At 46.8% G+C, this 18,597-nt stretch overlaps 1 protein-coding gene across 2 annotated transcripts in view; it reads right to left on the bottom strand.

Moving 5' to 3' along the window:
• Positions 1–3,030: 3,030 nt before the first annotated feature.
• The window catches only part of spon1b (spondin 1b), an 89,617-nt gene continuing 74,050 nt past the window's right edge, over positions 3,031–18,597 (bottom strand). Inside the window, exons 8-16 of one of the 2 annotated variants that reach the window (XM_023817916.2) lie at positions 14,773–14,974; positions 13,548–13,688; positions 12,943–13,018; positions 12,512–12,694; positions 9,464–9,634; positions 9,130–9,297; positions 8,777–8,941; positions 6,560–6,826; positions 3,031–5,113 (exon numbers count right to left, since the gene is read on the bottom strand). In XM_023817916.2, coding sequence (XP_023673684.1) covers positions 4,950–5,113; positions 6,560–6,826; positions 8,777–8,941; positions 9,130–9,297; positions 9,464–9,634; positions 12,512–12,694; positions 12,943–13,018; positions 13,548–13,688; positions 14,773–14,974 — 1,537 coding nt within the window. In that variant the 3' untranslated portion in view covers positions 3,031–4,949. Of the gene's footprint in view, positions 5,117–6,559; positions 6,827–8,776; positions 8,942–9,129; positions 9,298–9,463; positions 9,635–12,511; positions 12,695–12,942; positions 13,019–13,547; positions 13,689–14,772; positions 14,975–18,597 lie in introns of both variants that reach the window. The other variant, XM_023817908.2, reaches the window with a different exon arrangement.

The following is an 18,597-nucleotide window of genomic DNA, read 5'->3' as shown; positions in this document are numbered from 1 at the left end:
CACTGTGCCCCATCACCAACCCACCCTCCCTGCATATTTCCTGTCTACGCCCAGCTAATTGGCTTTTTCCGCATGGACATCACATTTATTTTTGATCTTCTTATTAATTACCAAAATCTCACGTTTCCTGCTCTCTGTCTGCTTGTTATCCCCTGTCCCCTGTTGTCCCCTGGGGGTGACTTGTGTTCCAGTCAGAATGACCTGCTGATCTTTGCTCATTCCTTACCAGTCTGGATCACCGTGACATTTTTCACATGATGACTGCCGCAGCTATTTACAAAGGACAGATCTGTCCTTTCTAAACTTTGACACCTTATCTATGATTTATTTTGAGCATTACGTCTGATTTCCCCCATTGCAGGAGCCTGTTGGTTGTTGTTTACATACTGGCTCAGAAACACGCACTGCATGTAAAAACAGAATGAAATCAACATGCGCACTCAGTGAGATGTCAGTCACTCACATTTCTCCACATTTGATTCTTGCCCAAGGCCATAAGACCAGATTTTATTCCAGGATTCATTATTCAAATTCTGCAAGCACGACCTGCTCCTCCGTAACTCACGAGCACAGCTTCAGCCTTCCTGTCAGGCCATGTACTGCTTTGAGTTTTGTGTAGCAAAGTCTTTGGTTGTCTAACAAAGAGCTGCCACAGAGCGCATTGTACACATTGAGGTACTGGGTCTTCTGTTACTAATACTGAAAATAAAAAGTAAAAAAAAAATACATTTATAGCTGATGCAGAGAAACTGAATTCTTGAGTGAAAAAAGCATCCTGCAATGTAAATTATTCCTCTATTCTATTGAATGAATCAAATGCAAGAATCACACCAGTGTGTGGTCTGAATATCAATAAATATGAAAGCCTGTCACTTAATTAAAGTCAGCCATTCAGTGTAAAAACACCACACACAAAATATTCTTTACAACAATAAAAACAATAATGGAAAAAAAACACAATTATAAAACGTGCTTCTTATCTCATTAAAATGAAATATGCAAAAACGCCTATCAGCGTGACACAGTGAGCTGCTGAGAATGAGGTGATGAATGAATGTTGGGAAATGAAAGGATGAAATTCAGGCAACACAAGAGGAAATACATGCATAAAACATAAGGGATGCAGGGCAGCTGTTCATATATTCTGGTTTGCTACTGTCCTTTATTCTGGGAGGTTTCAGAAGCAGCCGAACGCTGGCCTAGGAGGCTCAGAAGGGGCGCAACTCAACAACCAATCAAGAAGGAGGATGCTACGGCAAAATTGCAAAAGGTCAAAAAGTACAATAATTGTGTTTTATCATTGTTTCAGTGGTTTGACTATACTGTAATATAATATGACTTTAATAAATCAACAAGTTTTCTTTATATACAAATTAGGACATGAAAACAAGGATCTTCTGATTTTTTAATCGAATTGTCCCATCCAGTGCAGTACCTTAAGATCAGGGATGGTGCCAAGGAGGGGCTTGGTGGTGCTGTAGCTTTCCCTATGATAGTCATAGCACCCCCTTAGCACCCCCAAGAAATTTCCATGGTTTATTTTTAATGTGTGAATACTATATTTTTATATCTTGCCTTGTGTCTAACGCTGAATGTCATTGTGACTGCTGTGAAGCGGGTGTTGTGTGTATGTGTGTGCACATGTTTGTGTATGTGTGTCGGGGGTGTTGCAGTAGAAATTAAACTGTGGCAGCCGGCACATTACGGGGGAACCTTCAATTTCAGAGCACCCTCACTGAAATGTCGAGCAAACCAGAAAAGGGACATTTTTGAGGTGGTGCTGCTTGCTCCCTTGAAGATATCTGACCTGCGCTGGAAACCCGCTGGTCACTGTTTGGGCATCCTGCTCACTCATATGGGATGGCCCCCTGCAGGGCACATGGGGAATAATGGGTGTCAGGAATAAAACAAGCTCATCACATTTGTCTGTGAGGGTAGAGTGCTCCAAAGGGGACTTCAGAATCTTTTCTGTCTATATCCTTGGCATGCTATCCCAGTAGTGCAGTGTTTCCCATCCAGGTTTTTGCTCCAGACCATCCAGTTGTACACTGCAATAGAGGAATAAGGATCTCTAAATCAGCAGTGGGTGTAGCAGTATCCATGTAGCGGTTAGCAGTGAAATCTAAAGACACTCTACACTGGCTTCATACACATCCATGGAGATGGTGGCCTTTTTGTCTGATATCCGGACAGTTAGTGTTTTCTATTAGATCCACCACATTTCATGCTCCCTAGTTTACCTCTGCTTACCCTAAACCAGAGTTTTCCTCATTCTCCTGGCTCCTCATGGGTTCAGGAGGTCAAACCGTAGGAACATCCACAAACTGCCCAAAACATAGGAAATGTATTTCTTCAGTCATAAAATTATGGTAAAATGTATGACCTTAGGCCATGAGTCTCAAACTCCATTCCTGGGGGGCCGGAGCCCTGTGTAGCTTAGTTCTTTCCCTGTTCCACCATAAATGATTCAGCTCAAGAGCTGTGTGGTAATTAGCACAAGGAGTTGAATCAGGTGTGTTAAATGAGGGGAAACCCAAAAACTGCAAGGCTCCGGCCCTCCAGGACTCGAGTTTGAGACGCCTGCCTTAGGCCTTCTGTCAAGTGCCAAAATGAGTTAAATATAAACAGGCCTCTGCCGCCCCCCAGTGGCGCTTTATAGAACATTCACATGACGTAGTCATTTCTACGATTTGCTATGTACGAGTAAACATAGAGCTCAGAGCCGGTGTTCTGACAAAACGTCCTTCTTTATCAAAACATCCTACTGTAGTGCTAATCGATAGCCCTAACCCCAATTCATAACCCCAACCCTAACCATAACCCCCCAAAAACCCCTAAAACCCTTACCTTAACCCTAACCCTAACCCCTAAACCTAACCCTAATCCCAAGACGGTGGAACTGCAAATGTGCAGAAAGGCTCGATAGCACGTCTCGATAGGTAGGATGTTTTGTCAGAACACCGGCATCAGTTACTGCACGGAGTCTAAATAATTACAAGAGATGTGCACAAGAGACATATACAGCACACATTAACTCTGGAATTTTTATTTACTGAAAAAGGGAGAAAAAAAACTATGACGATATGATAAACATAATTGCTTTTCAAAAAAAAAAAAAATCCAGATTAATATGGCATGTTTTAGAATTGCTATTTAGGAACAGAGTAATAGTATATTTCTGGACAAGAAAACAAAAGCAGGAGTTTTAAAACTGTAAATAAGTTATATACTTCGAAGGTTCTCTGAATTGTAAATAAAATAACATATTTTACCGGTCAGTATTACACAGGTACAGGTAAGCAAAAATGTCTACATGAAACTAAAGTAAATCACCCAAGCAAGGTCTCTCTCTAATGACAACTACGAGCTGCTCTGTGCTCTGAGAAGAAATAAATGAAACCAACGAATACACAGTACATATCGCCACCTGCTGGTGTCCTTGCGTTTTGCATCTTTATAATTAAAAATCTGTACTGCTTCAAATGGTGCGTTTTTGCACTAAAACATACATTTGTTTCCATGAAGGGAATATAACAGCCTGACAGTAACAAGGAACAAAAGCATAAAATTATAATTATCATAGGAAAAATAGATATTAAATAAGAGATACTCATCGAGAAGACACAGTAGAGCATATATATTTTGATACTTCACAGTGATGTTTTAAATCAAGTGTTTGTGGGATGAAGGGCAAAAAGACAGGCGCAGAACTTTTCTCACATTAACTTTTATTGTAAAGATGAATTATTCCAAAATAGTAATATGTTAGAGAGAGAGAACGAAAAGAGAGGTCTTGTGTGTGAAAGCGTGTGTGTGTGTTTGGAGAAAAGGTCAGAAACATCTAGCAAACATCTACTCACGACTTTGGTAAGAAGCCGGTTGACATTCTTATCAAAATTCCACAACAAAATTTCTAATGATGCACAAAGTAATAAAAAAGTTGTCGAGCCTCTATATGTATTACAGTCGAATAAAAAGTCACAACAGATTCTTGCTAAAAACAGCATCCTGACCAGTAGAAAATGCTGGAATGGTTGGTTACCTGTGCTTTTGTCTCGGGAATATCATATACTATTGAAGAAGTTACCACAGGATATAACAGCTCTATTTCTTAACTGATTGTTTTTTTTATTATTTATGAATAACATACCACACCAAGTTTACAGTAATCTTGCAAGAAATTCTATATGCAACAGAGTTTTTTGTACACACAGCGAAAAATCAATCTGTTTTAACCAGATGTGTTGTTTGCCAGTCAGCTGGGTATTGATTGTAAGTGACCCACCTTGGTTACATTTACAGTGACTGTTTTGTAGGGTTGCGAGCCTCGGACAGAAATACAGGGCACCGGATTGGTGGGGACTGGACACAGTCCTTCACAGGCACATGGTGTCACTAGGGTGCAGCCTCATCCCAAGCCCAAGACCAAGGTTTTCCTTCAGACAAGGCTGATGATCATGGAAAATAGCCAATGTTATTGGTGTTACAGTTCATATAAAAGAAAAGTACAAGTTGCGAAACCCTTCCATCCAGGATGTAGCCTCAGCTTGTGCCTTATGGTGCCTGGGATACGAACCCCCCCCCCCCCCCAGACCCTGTTCTGAGATACATATCATATAACACTGTTACTTCTATATGATTCGTGTATTCAGTATAAGCCTATGGACCCGGCAGCTATAGCACTGTACTGTAAGTGGTACTGGGCATAACCTCTGATTCTTTCTTACTCTGTGCCCAAACTTGTCAGGGAGGGGGGGGGGTGGGGATGGGGGTGGTGAGGGCAAACCAAAGACTTGCTCAGATCTGCCCCAGGCCCCCCAGGAAGACCCTGCAGTTAACAGACACCCAGGTTAAAACAAGACTGATTTTGCCCCATGACAGCCCTAAACAGAGTGCATCATCATATCACTGACACAGTCACAGTTGCCCCCCCCCCCCGCTAGGTCACCCTAGCAGGGCTGCACGTTACAGGCGCGGATCTCCTTCTTGTCCTTGCAACTGGCGAGCTGCATGCTCACGAAGCGCTTCTTCACCGTCATGTAGCGCTCCTGGATCCCCCCGCCGCAATGCTTGGTGCATTCCATCCAGGCTGACCAAGGCTTCATCTTGCAGCCTGCTGGGAGGAAGTAGAGGGGTGTGTTTTATGTGATATTTCCCTACATTAGGAAAACAAGGACTCCAGAAACGCTATGGGCTTTTCCCCCACATCCCTCACAGCTGGAAACATCTGCCAACACTGTTGAAAGCTCTTTAGAAAAAAGCGAAACAGGTCATTGTGCCACTGAAGCCTCTGGTTCTGCTCACAACACTCTATTTGGGTCCCACCACCTGTGAGCTAATAGCCTTGGACAGACATGCCACTGCAGGAGGCTTAATTGAAACATCAATTCCATTAGCACTGATACCTCCAGACCCGGCCTCTATAAACGGAGTACTCTGGATCTGGGTTTCTTCCCCCCATGGTATGGGGGGCCTGCATTTCCTTCGGTTAAAAATAACAGGTATAACAGATGGCGAGTAGCCCAATGATGATGGGCATGTAACCTTTATGAATAAAATCAAGTTTTTGACAGAGAATATTTAGGCTAATGCTAACATAACTGCTGGTTCTTATGCTAACGTGAGTTGAAATATTCTTTTTCAGGAAATATGAGTTGACAACATTACAAAGTATTACTAATTAATATTTCTAACAAATTATTTGCCGCATATCCACTAACAAGCAACTGATTGATCACACTAGTCCCTAGATTCAATCCGACACAGTTAAACAAAAACTTGAGTTTCATGAAAGTGATTTGACTGCATATATCACTGTCTCAAGCATATACTCCAGAGAGCAAGCAACAATTTTCGATTGTGTGCTCCCATGAGGAAACCTGTTACAATAGCATTTTGGAGGCTGGTTACCAACAATGAATATTGAACAGTGGGGCATTTCCAAACTTTTTCCATCCCACAACACTTTGTGAGAGTACTTTTGATAGACTTTGTTTTTAGTTTTTTATTTTCATTTATAATTTGCTCTGTACTGTACATGTAACCTGATTTCTGCAGTTCTGCATGTTTTCAGCAAACTCTAAAATCAAATAAAACATAAAGCACTGAAAATAACAAATGTGACTCTGCTGTACTGTGCAGTGCATTGTAGCCAAACTCCACGTGCCGACGGCATAGGTTTGCAGTTTAAGACCAGCATTTCTGTGGTGCCGTGCCAAAGCCAGTTTTTTTTAGGCACAGCGCAATGTAATTGGCAGTGGAAAAGCGCAGCACCAGTTCCAAATTAGGCACTGGTTTGGTACCGGCACCAGCACGGCATTAGTGGAAAAGCAAAAGGTGAGGGATGACTTGGCCCCACCCAAAGCACCGACACCTCCCTCAGGGTAAGGGAGGGTTAGGCTCCACCCAAAGCACCGACACCTCCCTCAGGGTAAGGGAGGGTTAGGCTCCACCCAAAGCACCGACACCTCCCTCAGGGTAAGGGAGGGTTAGGCTCCACCCAAAGCACCGACACCTCCCTCAGGGTAAGGGAGGGTTAGGCTCCACCCCCTCTACTAACCTGGCTGTTCGTCGGCCTCAGGTTCGCGACTCTGCTTGCTCCGCCTCTTCTCGCGGGCTTCTTTGCGCCGCTTGCGCTCCTCACCGCCCCCTGGGCCGCGTTTGCACTTGCGAATCTTGCACTTCTTCCTCTGCACCGTCTCAGGGCAGGGGTCACCCCCAAACTGCGGCTCCACCTTGATCATGCGCGTTCGGATCATGTGACCCTTCCCACAGGACTTGTTGCATTCAGACCACTCAGACCACTCGGTCACCATGCAGTCTGTGGCTGGGGATGGGGGGAGAATAGAGGAGTGGGGTCAGAATGGCCAACATGCAAGAACATCTTGTACGTTGTCTGAGGAGCACTGTCTCTCTCTGGCAAGCACAGATTTGTCTTTAGATATTATTTGGATCCTGTCTTCCCTATCTGACTTTTTTCATGAGAGCCAAAGTAAATAAACTGGCTGTGAGTACAGAGCTCTCCTCATCCTATCCCAAAACGTTAAACCCTAAACCTAACCCGAGGAGTCACTGTAAGATGAGACAGGCTTCCGGGCAACACATGGTTATCTTGTTAAATATTTTGGCTTGGCTTAGCTGTGTAATCATTTCCATTCAGGTGAAATAAAATCCACAGTTATTCTCAGGACAAGATAAAAAATTCCCTGTCTGGCTTAAAAATAGCATGAAGCCAATTTCCTTTCTATAATCCTTTTTATAATCCATTCTTCAATTACGTCTAACAGTGAGCAAAAGATGACAATGTCTTTCTGCGTTTTTTTTTTTGTTACAATGCTGGCAACCAGATCGGAATATAAATCGCGGATCAGACTTCGGCTCTGAGCAGGAGAGAGCGTCAGCTCAGTGGGGGCCACAGCAGCAGGGAGGAAAAGTTACAGCAAATGCACCACAAATTATATTGTTTCCCAGTAAATCTGATTGCGCTGTGATGCTTTCTAACTGCATCTGTGTTCTGCCAGGGGAAGGAGGTTCGGCACCTAAATTACAGCACAAACAGATTTAAAGCCACAGAGGAAAGAATGAGCCGACTGAAGTGTTAATCATGAGATGTCAGACCGCTGGAGGGGATGTCAGATTGTCATTGGAAGGAGAACAGGCATAAGTCTCTAAGAAACTAACACTATGCATTATCAGTGAAAGTCAGCAAAAGAAAGGCAGCTTCTCCAGTAATCTAAACTCAAGATGTGCTGAGTCAGCCAGAGGCCCGATTAGACAGGGCCCAGCAGAGCTCAGCCTTTTAGATCCAGATAAGCCTCTGGTGAGATTCTCGGAGATAATCTGCCAGAGCAACGCAAGCTTGGGCAGCAAGTCTCATCTCTGCTGCTGGGCTCTGCTGTTTACTGAGGAAAGGCAGAGGAGAATCAGCACAGATGTTAGTGCAGCCTTGGCTTTTGCGCTGTGCCAGCATGTTTTACCCACAGCGATGGCTGAACTGCTGCCAGGCGTGAATAGATGGACAACAATCCACCCAAGTGCCCTTAAGGTGCAGGCCAACTGAATAAAGATCCACACAAGCTGTTTTTTATTCTTACGAAGTTGTATATGTATTATGGGGCCGCAGGGTAGATTGTGAAGGGTGAGACCCCTGCATTAGGGCATGGCTGAGCCCCCGTTTACCCAGGTTCATGTTCAGACCAGCATGCGCTCACAGGGTGTCCTGGACTGAGTGCCCCAGTGTTAGCTGGTAGACCAGCCTGCAGCAGTCTCACTGGCTGAACAACTCCGCATTAGCGGTTAGCACAGCCTGTTGTTATAGGGTTGATCGGGCTAATGTTAGCACTTAGCACGGCCTGCTGTGGTCTCACAGGGTTGAGGGGCCTAGCACTAGCGGTTAGCACGGCCTGTTGTTATAGGGTTGATCGGGCTAATGTTAGCACTTAGCACGGCCTGCTGTGGTCTCACAGGGTTGAGGGGCCTAGCACTAGCGGTTAGCACGGCCTGCTGCGGTTTCACAGGGTCGAGCAGCCTAGCACTAGCGGTTAGCACGGCCTGCTGCGGTTTCACAGGGTCGAGCGGCCTATCACTAGCTGTTAGCACGGCCTGCTGCGGTTTCACAGGGTCGAGCGGCCTATCACTAGCTGTTAGCACGGCCTGCTGCGGTTTCACAGGTTCGAGCGGCCTATCACTAGCTGTTAGCATGGCCTGCTGCGGTTTCACAGGGTCGAGCGGCCTATCACTAGCCGTTAGCACGGCCCCCTCAGAGTCGGTCACTCACGGCACTCGGGCAGCATGCACTTCTCCACTTGCTCCAGTTCCTCGCTGCATTCGCCGAGCTCCACGGGCGACTTCAGCATGCGCTGGCGTGTGCGCATGCCCTTGCCACATGTCACGCTGCAGTCGCTCCAGTCAGACCAGGGTGACAGCATGCAGGGGATGGTGTCTGGAGGGGGGGCGTCGGAGAACAAGCACACCGTGAATGAATTCCTGTTTACCCTCCCATCATGAAGCAATCATTCAGTCATGTGTCACCCACATATTATTTCAGAACCATAGGCCATCTCTGCCTTCCCATGAGTCTTAACCACTCTCCAAATGGCGGTTTCGCCAAGGCCTGACGCAGACACTCACGGCACTCTGGCATCAAGCACTTCTCAACCTCGGCCACCTGGGCGTTGCACTCGGAGCTCTCTGATGGGAGCATCTTCACCATGCGCTCCCGCCTCTTCGTGCCCAGCCCGCAGGTGGCGCTGCAGGCGTCCCACTCGCCCCACTCTGTCACCAGGCAGCTGCTCGGCCCTGGTGGGGTGGGAGATGGATGTTGAACGCTGTAATAGCGGTCGGTGACACGCCGCATCAGAGACCCTGGCAGCTGACACGCTGCCCGTAGTGGTGCCCTGGCCTGCTGGCCCCAGGAGAGGGGGGGCACACCTCAGACCCCCCCACCACCAAATGCTGCGCTCACCGCAGTCGTTGTTGACGACGCACTTCTCCGTCTCCTCAGTGGGCAGGCTGCAGATGGAGCCGTCCTCGGGGAACTGCTTGACGTAGCGCTCGCGGGAGCGCATGCCCATGCCACAGGAGGCAGAGCACGGCGACCAGGTGATCCACTCCGACATCATGCAGGTGGAGGCATCTGAGGATCAGAGCAGCACAGCTTGTAATGGCCGCTCTCCCCTCAACCACAAAACAGTGACCATGGTTACCGCCTGGGATGTTTTCCTCACGTCCCAGGAGCAGCAAGTGAGTGACTGTGTCCCAGCTATGGATGCAGTGTTAATTTTGACAGCAAATTTTAATTCAGTTTTAGTCATAGTCTTTTGACTAAAATGCATTTTAGTTTCAGTCATAATTTAGTCATCTAAATTGTTTTTGCCTGAAATGGCTCGTCATTCCGTTTGCATTGTTACTCAGGCAAATATAGAGCTAATATGAGAAAATCATAACATGTCATGTTTTGTATCTTTTCAAAAGCCAGGTGACATTGGACCCCCAGAGGTTTTTTTTCTCCCTACTTGGAGTTTTTGGTTCCTCTCCTCTGTTGTCTTCTGAATTTCTTTATTCAATTTCTTTCCTTCCTTCTTTCCTGTTCTGTTTCACCCTCTACTTATGTTGTACGTATCACAACACAACCCTGTAAAGTGCTTTGGGACAACTCTGTTGTGAAAGGTGCTATATAAAAATAAATTGAATTGAATTGATACAACTAATAGGCTACTTAAATATATATCACACTAAACAGACATTATGATCTTCCGAACATTTGCTTCAAGAAACTTTCTCTAACTGGACCGCTTTAAATTTTAGTTGAATACCCCTGCCTTACGCGAACTACATTACTTCTGATTGTATCTCATCTCTGGCAATAAATTTTCATCTTGTTTTTATTCGTTGACGAAAGTGTCAATATAATTCGTCATAGTCTTAGGCCTTGCGAAATCATTTTTATTTAGTTATCGTCTCGTTTTAGTCTGAAAATAAAGGTTGTTGACGATAATGATGACAAAAAATTTTCGTTAACAAAATTAACACTGTATCGATGCCTCACATGTGACGTTCACCCAGGAAGCACAGTGACACATCGCTTTGGAAGGGGCTGCATTTTAACCATCACTATGTGTGGACTGCAGAACCCATAACATCACACTCAACAGCACCGAGCAATAGAACTTTTTGGAACATGCAATAGATGTCTCTTTTTCCTGAATAGTGGAGGGTCTGGTGAGGGTCCATTGAGGGCCCAGTGAGGTCACGATAAGGGCCCAGTGAAAGCTGGTGAGGGTCCATTGAGGGCCCAGTGAGATCACGATCAGGGCCCAGTGAAAGCTGGTGAGGGCCTGGAGGCCTGGAGGGATCCTGGTGAAATTTCATTGATATCTGGGGAAGGCCCAGTGAGATCCTGGTGAGATCCCGGTGAGATCCACGGGCCACCAGCTCCCTAACCAACCAAGGCATGTTAGCAGCCCATGAAATAAAAACAGGCGATTCAGTGTTGAAATATAAAAGGCACTGGATGGTTAATAACGCGTTGCCAGGCGAAGTGGTACTGCTGGCATGCTCCAGTCGAGCTGACAAGCCCATGGCAGAGCTGGGAGCCCCTGGAGAGGCAGAAAAACATGCCGGGCAGCTGGCCATTCATACACCAGAGCCAAAGGCCAGCGGTATTCAGCCTGTTTACTTTGGGGCCATGACAGAAAGACAAAGGAGTGTGGAAACGGCGCATTTTGCCTTTTCCCTCCTTAGTCATGCATAAAACCTTATTAGCTCAAGTCTCTAGGCACTTTCCCACTGCAGGAACCATGAACTTCGGTTGTGTTCCCATTACAGCAACTCCGCCCGATTGTAGCTCCATGGAGGTAGTTCCTGAACCTTTTTTTAGTTACTACTCTGGAGTAGGTACTTTTCACTCGACCAGAATCTACTGGGTGAGGCTAATAGCACAGGTACGAAAAGAGCAGGGAAAAGAGATAGAAGTAGCAGGGCAAAAATCAAGCAGATGGAATTATTTTTGTATCTCCATCCCATTAGTTGCATTAATGAAAACCTTTTTATCTCGCATCGCCATATTTCTGCATCGGAAATTTTGATTGCTAACCAATATACTTCTGTCTAATATCACCGGTGCCGTTGGTGCCAAAGCTTATTAGTGGAATAACATTACATTGTGTTTTTATTCTGTGGAAAGCGAAAGATCGATCTGCCGGCCAGGTTTAATAGTGAATTATAAACATGTTGTGGGCTGTATAAATAAAATGTAAGTAATATAGTATTTGTCTCATATTTTTGGACCATGCAATAAATCGCCCCAATGACTAACAAAATGGCTCATTCATCCTCCTGTTTTAGGCGGTGGGGATGTAGTTTCATATGAGGTTTATCCTGCAAGTAGGGTCACAGTTCCTGTTGTGCGGTGCAAAAGCGACAATTCAGTTCCTGGACTTTGGTGGGAAAGCGCCTTCTGTAAACTCTACTGGGCCGGACAGGTCTCACCTGACACTGCCATCACTTACAGCATCACCAGGCACACAGAAGAGCTCAGAGTCGCGGTTATTACAGCACAGAGAGTACGCAGCGCAGGGGGCGCTTAAGGGAGGGTGACACTGTTTCGGGTTTAAATCCCTCCTGCTCATAAAAACAGCCCGTTACTGATCCCCACTGAACTTCTATTGGCTTGTGTACAAATGGGAGCGAAGGATTTATTGATCCCACCGACTCCAGGAAAGAGCTACAGGAAGTATTTTGACATTTAGTGTCTGGACATGTGAATCAATACCGCCTAACCCACCACAATAGGTCGGCCACTTAAACGCTGTGTCCTGATTCTGTCGTTTGATAAAGTGTCACTTCAGTGCAGCAGTCCTTTCAGGCGGCTGTCTCCTAGAAGCACTCCTGGTTAAGATGCAGACTCACAGCTCCAGCGTCACCTATTACTCAGTCATCGGTAAATAAGGAGAGTGAGTAGTGATGGAATGGGGACAGCAGGGGGCACCACGTGCAGCTCCGGGAGCCTCACCCTCATCACTGCAGCCGGGTCCCATGCAGGGCTCGAAGTCCTGGGTGTGTGGGCAGGCCACACTAAGGTCCAGCTGGGCCTTCAGCATCCTCTGCCGCATGCGCTTGCCCTTGTCGCAGGTCGAGGAGCTGCAGGCCGACCACGGCGACCAGTTGGAGTATATGCAGGTTTCTGGCGTGTCATCTGCAGAAGACACTCCCATTGGACCAAGAGTCATGTTTCTCACCATGGAGGGTGAACTTTCTAAAATACCCTCACAGGAGTACGAGTTTTGCCGCAGTGTTGCTCATTTTTTTTTGCTATTTCGCTAATTACTTCTCCTCAGAGATAGTGATCTCTCCTGAGGACCCTCTAACTTTTTAATTAAATTGTCATACGCCTCTCCAGCTCCAGCACGGATGAAGGAGATAGGAAGATACCAAAACGCGCACCTTCTTCTTTCTCCTCCTGGGCAATGTCCGCTACGATGTCGTCCACGTTGTCAGGAACGACGTTGCACTGCTCCCCCTGCGGGATAAAGAGACAGAGGTACGGATATGCATGGCAGCATTATAAAGGGAAAAGCCGCCCTCCCCCACCCCCCACAGCTGGTGGTCTGTAATTAGTATGTAAGTGGAAGCGTATGGTTGTTTTGGAGAAACAAAGGAGCAGCCAGTGAACAAATTCACTGTGAAAATTCAGTGTGGTGACATTCACAGCATTGGAAACATGTCACTCTGCTTAATAACAGGCCACACGCCCCAAAGAGGCATCTCACTAAACGTTTCCCGTCAGCTCTGAATGATTTATACTTTTTCGGTTTCCAGTTTTCATGTGTTGACCTCAGATAAAGTCAAAGTTCACAGTGCTAGACTTGGTTTCCGGTTTGTTGGTCTTACAGATGATTTCCATACGGAGACAATGGGTATTTCTGACCGTGGCCCAGATGACAGGAATCAAACTGTCCTTGAGTGCGGGCAGCGGGTTAGTCACAGTCTGCCGCCGCGTGTTCCTCATTCTGACAGCTCGCTGGCAGGTGCCGGGAGATGAGGGGTACCTTTCTGGCGATCCTCTCCACCACCACTCTGGCGACGGGTGTTATGGGGCCCCCTTCAGGGTCGTAGAAGGGGCTCTGGGGGTGGTCCAGGCTGGTGAGGGGCCGGATCTTCTCCTGGGGCACCGTGGGCTTGTTGGGGGACTGGAACAGCCATGAAGAGGGGGTGAGGGGCCAACTCCATCATCAGGCACCCCAGGGGGGGGTCATCTGCTAGGAGCTTCTCAAATTCATTTCAATATGCATAATTCATAGCCTGTGTGATGTCGCCTTTACGGACGACTTATGGAATTCTTCCCTCCTGGCATCTCTGTGTATCACCTTCTACTCTGCTGCTGGAACAGCTTCCATGCAGAAAAACATAATTAGTTAACGTGGCTTTAATGGCTGTAATAAAAAAAAAAAGCAATGTTTGGTATTTAAAGCACAGCATCCTGTGAACGCATCTACAACCTGTCTATAACGACAGTCATTATAAAACTTAATGCAAATGACCATGCTTATGAAACGGTCCCTTTTATTTGCTAGGTTTAAGGTAAAAGCTCATTAAACTCATAAAAATGCCGTGTGTGTGTGTTATTGCATAACAGTAAAGTACAGAACTATATAACATAAATAACCTTTTAATCTTGGTTATAACTTTTCTTTGTAACACCTTTTAAGCAAAGTCATACTGAACTGAGCGGCAGCCGTTATTGATATCGGGGCGTCTCATTTGGTTCACGGGTGGTTGGCATTGGAAGCCTTCATTTGACTTCAGAAACAATAAGATGTGCCGTTTGCTTGCGTTTCACCTGTGTAACACCAGAGCTGCTATTTCCACGCACAAGCTGCCTGTTTGCTGCCTGAGTGAGGATGCGCAGTGATGAAATGGCACGGAATATTGCCCCAAGGTAAAAACACTGTGCCTCAGTCACTCAACACGCTTTTCACCCACAGCACTTCAAAGAGAGCCTCACAGGCTAGAACCATGCCACACATCACTGCAAATCAATGTGCAAAATCCATCCATCCGTTTTCCATAACTGCTTATCTGGCAGAGGATCCTGGAAGATCCTGAAGCTGGGGCTCTATTATGTGGACGTGGCATTTCAGGCCAGTAGATGGCATTGTCCTGTAAGAAGTCCCTCATCAATGGATGCTGAGGCCTCTTAGCACCACGGCAGTAAAGAAATGACATCAGGCAGTGAGCAGAGGACAGGCCAGGCCGGGGACCTGCTGCACTCACCTCGTAGGAGACGCCGCTGTCGGTGCCGGCATCCCAGGGGATCATATCCTGCACCACCTTCTGCACCCAACCGCACTCCTTGGTGCAAAGGTCCTCGGCAGACAGACCTACGTTCCAGTCCGGACTCGGGCCGAGCATCGTCAGGAAGGACATGAGGTGCCGGGAACGGTCCACAGAGAACTCAGCTGAGGGGGCGGCCCGCCTGCATGGGGGTGGGGGGGGGGGGGTTCACACACGGTGTGAGCACTTCAGGAAGAATGTGGACACAGTCTGGAGGGTGTCTGCCTTGCAACGCGGGCAGACAGGCACTCAAACAAAAGGGATCCACAGCAATAACCTTCAGGCTTCTGTTTTGACAGCCCCCCCCCCCCCCACCCGGCAGCAGACACGGGGCGTTCACAGGCCATATAGCCCCTGGCATTCTTGGAGCAGACACAGGGCTTTCATAGGCCACGTGGTCCCTGGTATTCACAGGGCAGACACAGGGCTTTCACAGGCCTCACGGATCCTGGCATTCACAGGGCAGACACGGAGCATTCACAGGCCACATGGAGCCTGGCATTCATGGAGCACACACAGGGCGTTCACAGGCCATGCGGCCCCTGGTATTCATGGAGCAGAAACAGAGGTTTCACAGGCCACATGGGCCCCTGAGGTTCACAGGGCAGACACGGAGCTTTCACAGGCCACACAGACTGTGGCATTCATGGGGCAGACATGGGGCTTTCACAGGCCACATGGACCCCAGCAGGCAGACAGAGGGCCATCACAGGACACATGGTCCCCGGTGTGCTAACAGGGAGACTGAGCACGCTGAGGATGACACGGGAGGCAGGATGGTGCTCAGTAGCAGACCACCAGGACCCCAAGTCAGGAGGTGGAGCACTAATGCTGACCAGCAGGAGACTGAAGTGCATGTGGACTTATCCATAAGGCTGCAAGTGCAGCTGACAACACAAACTATATGTAAAAACCACACTGCTTTCACAACTGAGAAGTCGTGCAGAGTTCAGGGACTGAATGAAGATTACAGCCATTTTGACAGCCGATCATGTGTCATCGTCACATTATCCAATCAAACAGAGAACAGACTGTGATAGGAGTGCAGTGGCCAGCCAAGGCTGCATTTTCTCTGGGACATTTCAAGCATGAGATCAGGCTGGTGCAAAAACCATGACCAAAGCTTTCAGTGTCCCAAGCATAAATTCAGTTTATGGCAGCCTGATCTGATTCAATACTCAACTCAGCTGGGACTAATTATAACAAAACAGAGTTACTGTAACAAAAGAGAACGTATCAATTTTTTGCAGGCCACATTGTCATTGCATTCCCAGTCCAAATTGGAAACACATTTCTTTACCACAAATAGACTAATTCCATAAGCATAGTAACAGCATATTTTAGGAAGATGCTTGTTATCAGAGTAACTTGCGCTGGTAATTTTACAACAGTCCTGCATGGCCTGAGTCCTTGTGGAGATGCAGCAGTGCTTTTTGTCCCATTAGCATTTTTTCAATGACATGAAAACAGATGGTAAAATCATTCTGGCTTTTCTCGCACCCATCATAGCACAGGATGAAGAAGATAGCATGAGATAGCGTGCAGCCACCATCAGGCAAAACTGCAAGAGACACAATGTGATGTCACAGTGACAGCTTTGGAATGTAACAGCACAGCCAGTGACAGAACAGTCTGTGACAGTACAGTCAACAACAGCATATAAAGTGACAGCTTTGCGAATTACAGCACAAACATTGTCAGCACAGCCAGTGACAGCTTTGGTAGTAACAGCACAGTCAGTGACAGCATAGAAAATGACAGCTTTGGGAGTGACAGCACAGACAGTGACAGTATAGACAGTAATAGCTTTGGGAGTGACAGCACAGACAGTGACAGCTTTGGGAGTGACAGCACAGTCAGTGACAGCTTTGGGAGTGACAGCACAGTCAGTGACAGCTTTGGGAATGACAGCACAGACATTGACAGCTTTGGGAGAGATAGCACAGTCAGTGACAGCTTTGGGAGTGACAGCACAGTCAATGACAGCTTTGGGAGTGATCGCACAGGCAGTGACAGCACAGTCAGTGACAGCTTTGGGAGTGATAGCACAGGCAGTGACAGCACAGACATTGACAGCTTTGGGAGTGATTGCACAGGCAGTGACAGCACAGACATTGATAGATTTGAGAATGACAGCACAGACAGTGACAGCTTTGGGAGTGATTGCACAGGCAGTGACAGCACAGACATTGACAGCTTTGAGAATGGCAGCACAGACAGTGACAGCTTTGGGAGTGATTGCACAGGCAGTGACAGCACAGACATTGACACCTTTGGGAGTGATTGCACAGGCAGTGACAGCACAGACATTGACAGCTTTGAGAATGGCAGCACAGACAGTGACAGCTTTGGGAGTGATTGCACAGGCAGTGACAGCACAGACATTGACACCTTTGGGAGTGATTGCACAGGCAGTGACAGCACAGACATTGACACCTTTGGGAGTGATTGCACAGGCAGTGACAGCACAGACATTGACACCTTTGGGAGTGATTGCACAGGCAGTGACAGCACAGACATTGACACCTTTGGGAGTGTCTGCACAGGCAGTGACACCTTTGGGAGTGACATCATAAACATTGACAGCACTGTTAGTGACAGCTTTGGAAGTGACAACAGACCAAAGAATTTTAGTTAAGAAAAGCACAAGCAATAGCTTCCTGAGAAAAACAGCAGTCCATCATGCTGTGAAACTAAGACTGTTAGCCTTAGTGCAGGCTTAGCAAAAATGGCTGAAGGCAGCCCTTTGGGGCCACATCAAAGACACGTTAGTTGACTTTACTCAGTAATTCTTCTGTTACCTTTTAAATGACTTTCGCATCCAGAAAGCACATCTTCCAGTTGTATAAAACTACTATTTACGTAACTTACACAAAAGATCAACTTCTACGCCCATGTAGTTCAGGGGTTCATGTTTACTAGAATATATATTTTAATAAACAATCATTTTCATTTACTGATGTGCAATGCAAACGCCATGATGGATCACACACACGATGAGCTGCTGTGCCTTCCCATTGACACTATTTAGCGGACAGGAAGGGCAGAAACACGGCGGCCATGTTCAGTACTGTGCTGTGTCCACGGTAACACACCACACTGTGTGATGGCATGCTCTAACACCGCCACTACACACTGCCTCCCTAGGCAACCCCTCGGGTGACCGTCATAATTAAGCTGTCTGGTTTGGCAGCCAGACATGCAATCCTGTCCGATTTCCTATAAACACATATCTGGGGAAACTAATGCCACACATATTCCCTGTAATTCACAACCCCGATTTCACAGTGGGATTAGCAGGTTATTACTACCCACTCTCTGACAAAGCTTTGCGGCTGTTTTTGGCCTGTTAGCTACAATGAACAACTGTTCTAATTAATTTCAAGCCTTTGACTTGTTTTACATTAATTTCCTCTTCAAAGATGCCACTTCTGTATTGTAACGAAGAGGACAAATCAACTGAACAAGTGTTTGATCCCACTGACAACCTCTGCTAATCAACCGACTCTCACAGCACCTTACAGATTATACACGTTTACATAGCCGGGTAAAGATTAAGCTACAATGACCCACAACAGGACCAGACAGGGTCCAGGGCTTGGCCAGAACACATGGCATTAACCCCAACCCTAACCCTAACCCTAACCGTAACCCCAAACCCTAACCTTAGACCCTCTGGACTCTATTGAAGGGCAGCTCCATTTACCCATGCAGGAGAAGGGGGAGGAGAAGCAGGAGGAGGAGAAGGAGGGGCATGGGGAGCAG

Source organism: Paramormyrops kingsleyae, chromosome 11 (genome assembly GCF_048594095.1).
Source record: "Paramormyrops kingsleyae isolate MSU_618 chromosome 11, PKINGS_0.4, whole genome shotgun sequence".
In the NCBI taxonomy this organism is placed as follows: domain Eukaryota; kingdom Metazoa; phylum Chordata; class Actinopteri; order Osteoglossiformes; family Mormyridae; genus Paramormyrops; species Paramormyrops kingsleyae.
The sequence above is the reverse complement of the archived record's forward strand: the minus strand, read 5'-3'. Positions and strand labels throughout refer to the sequence as shown.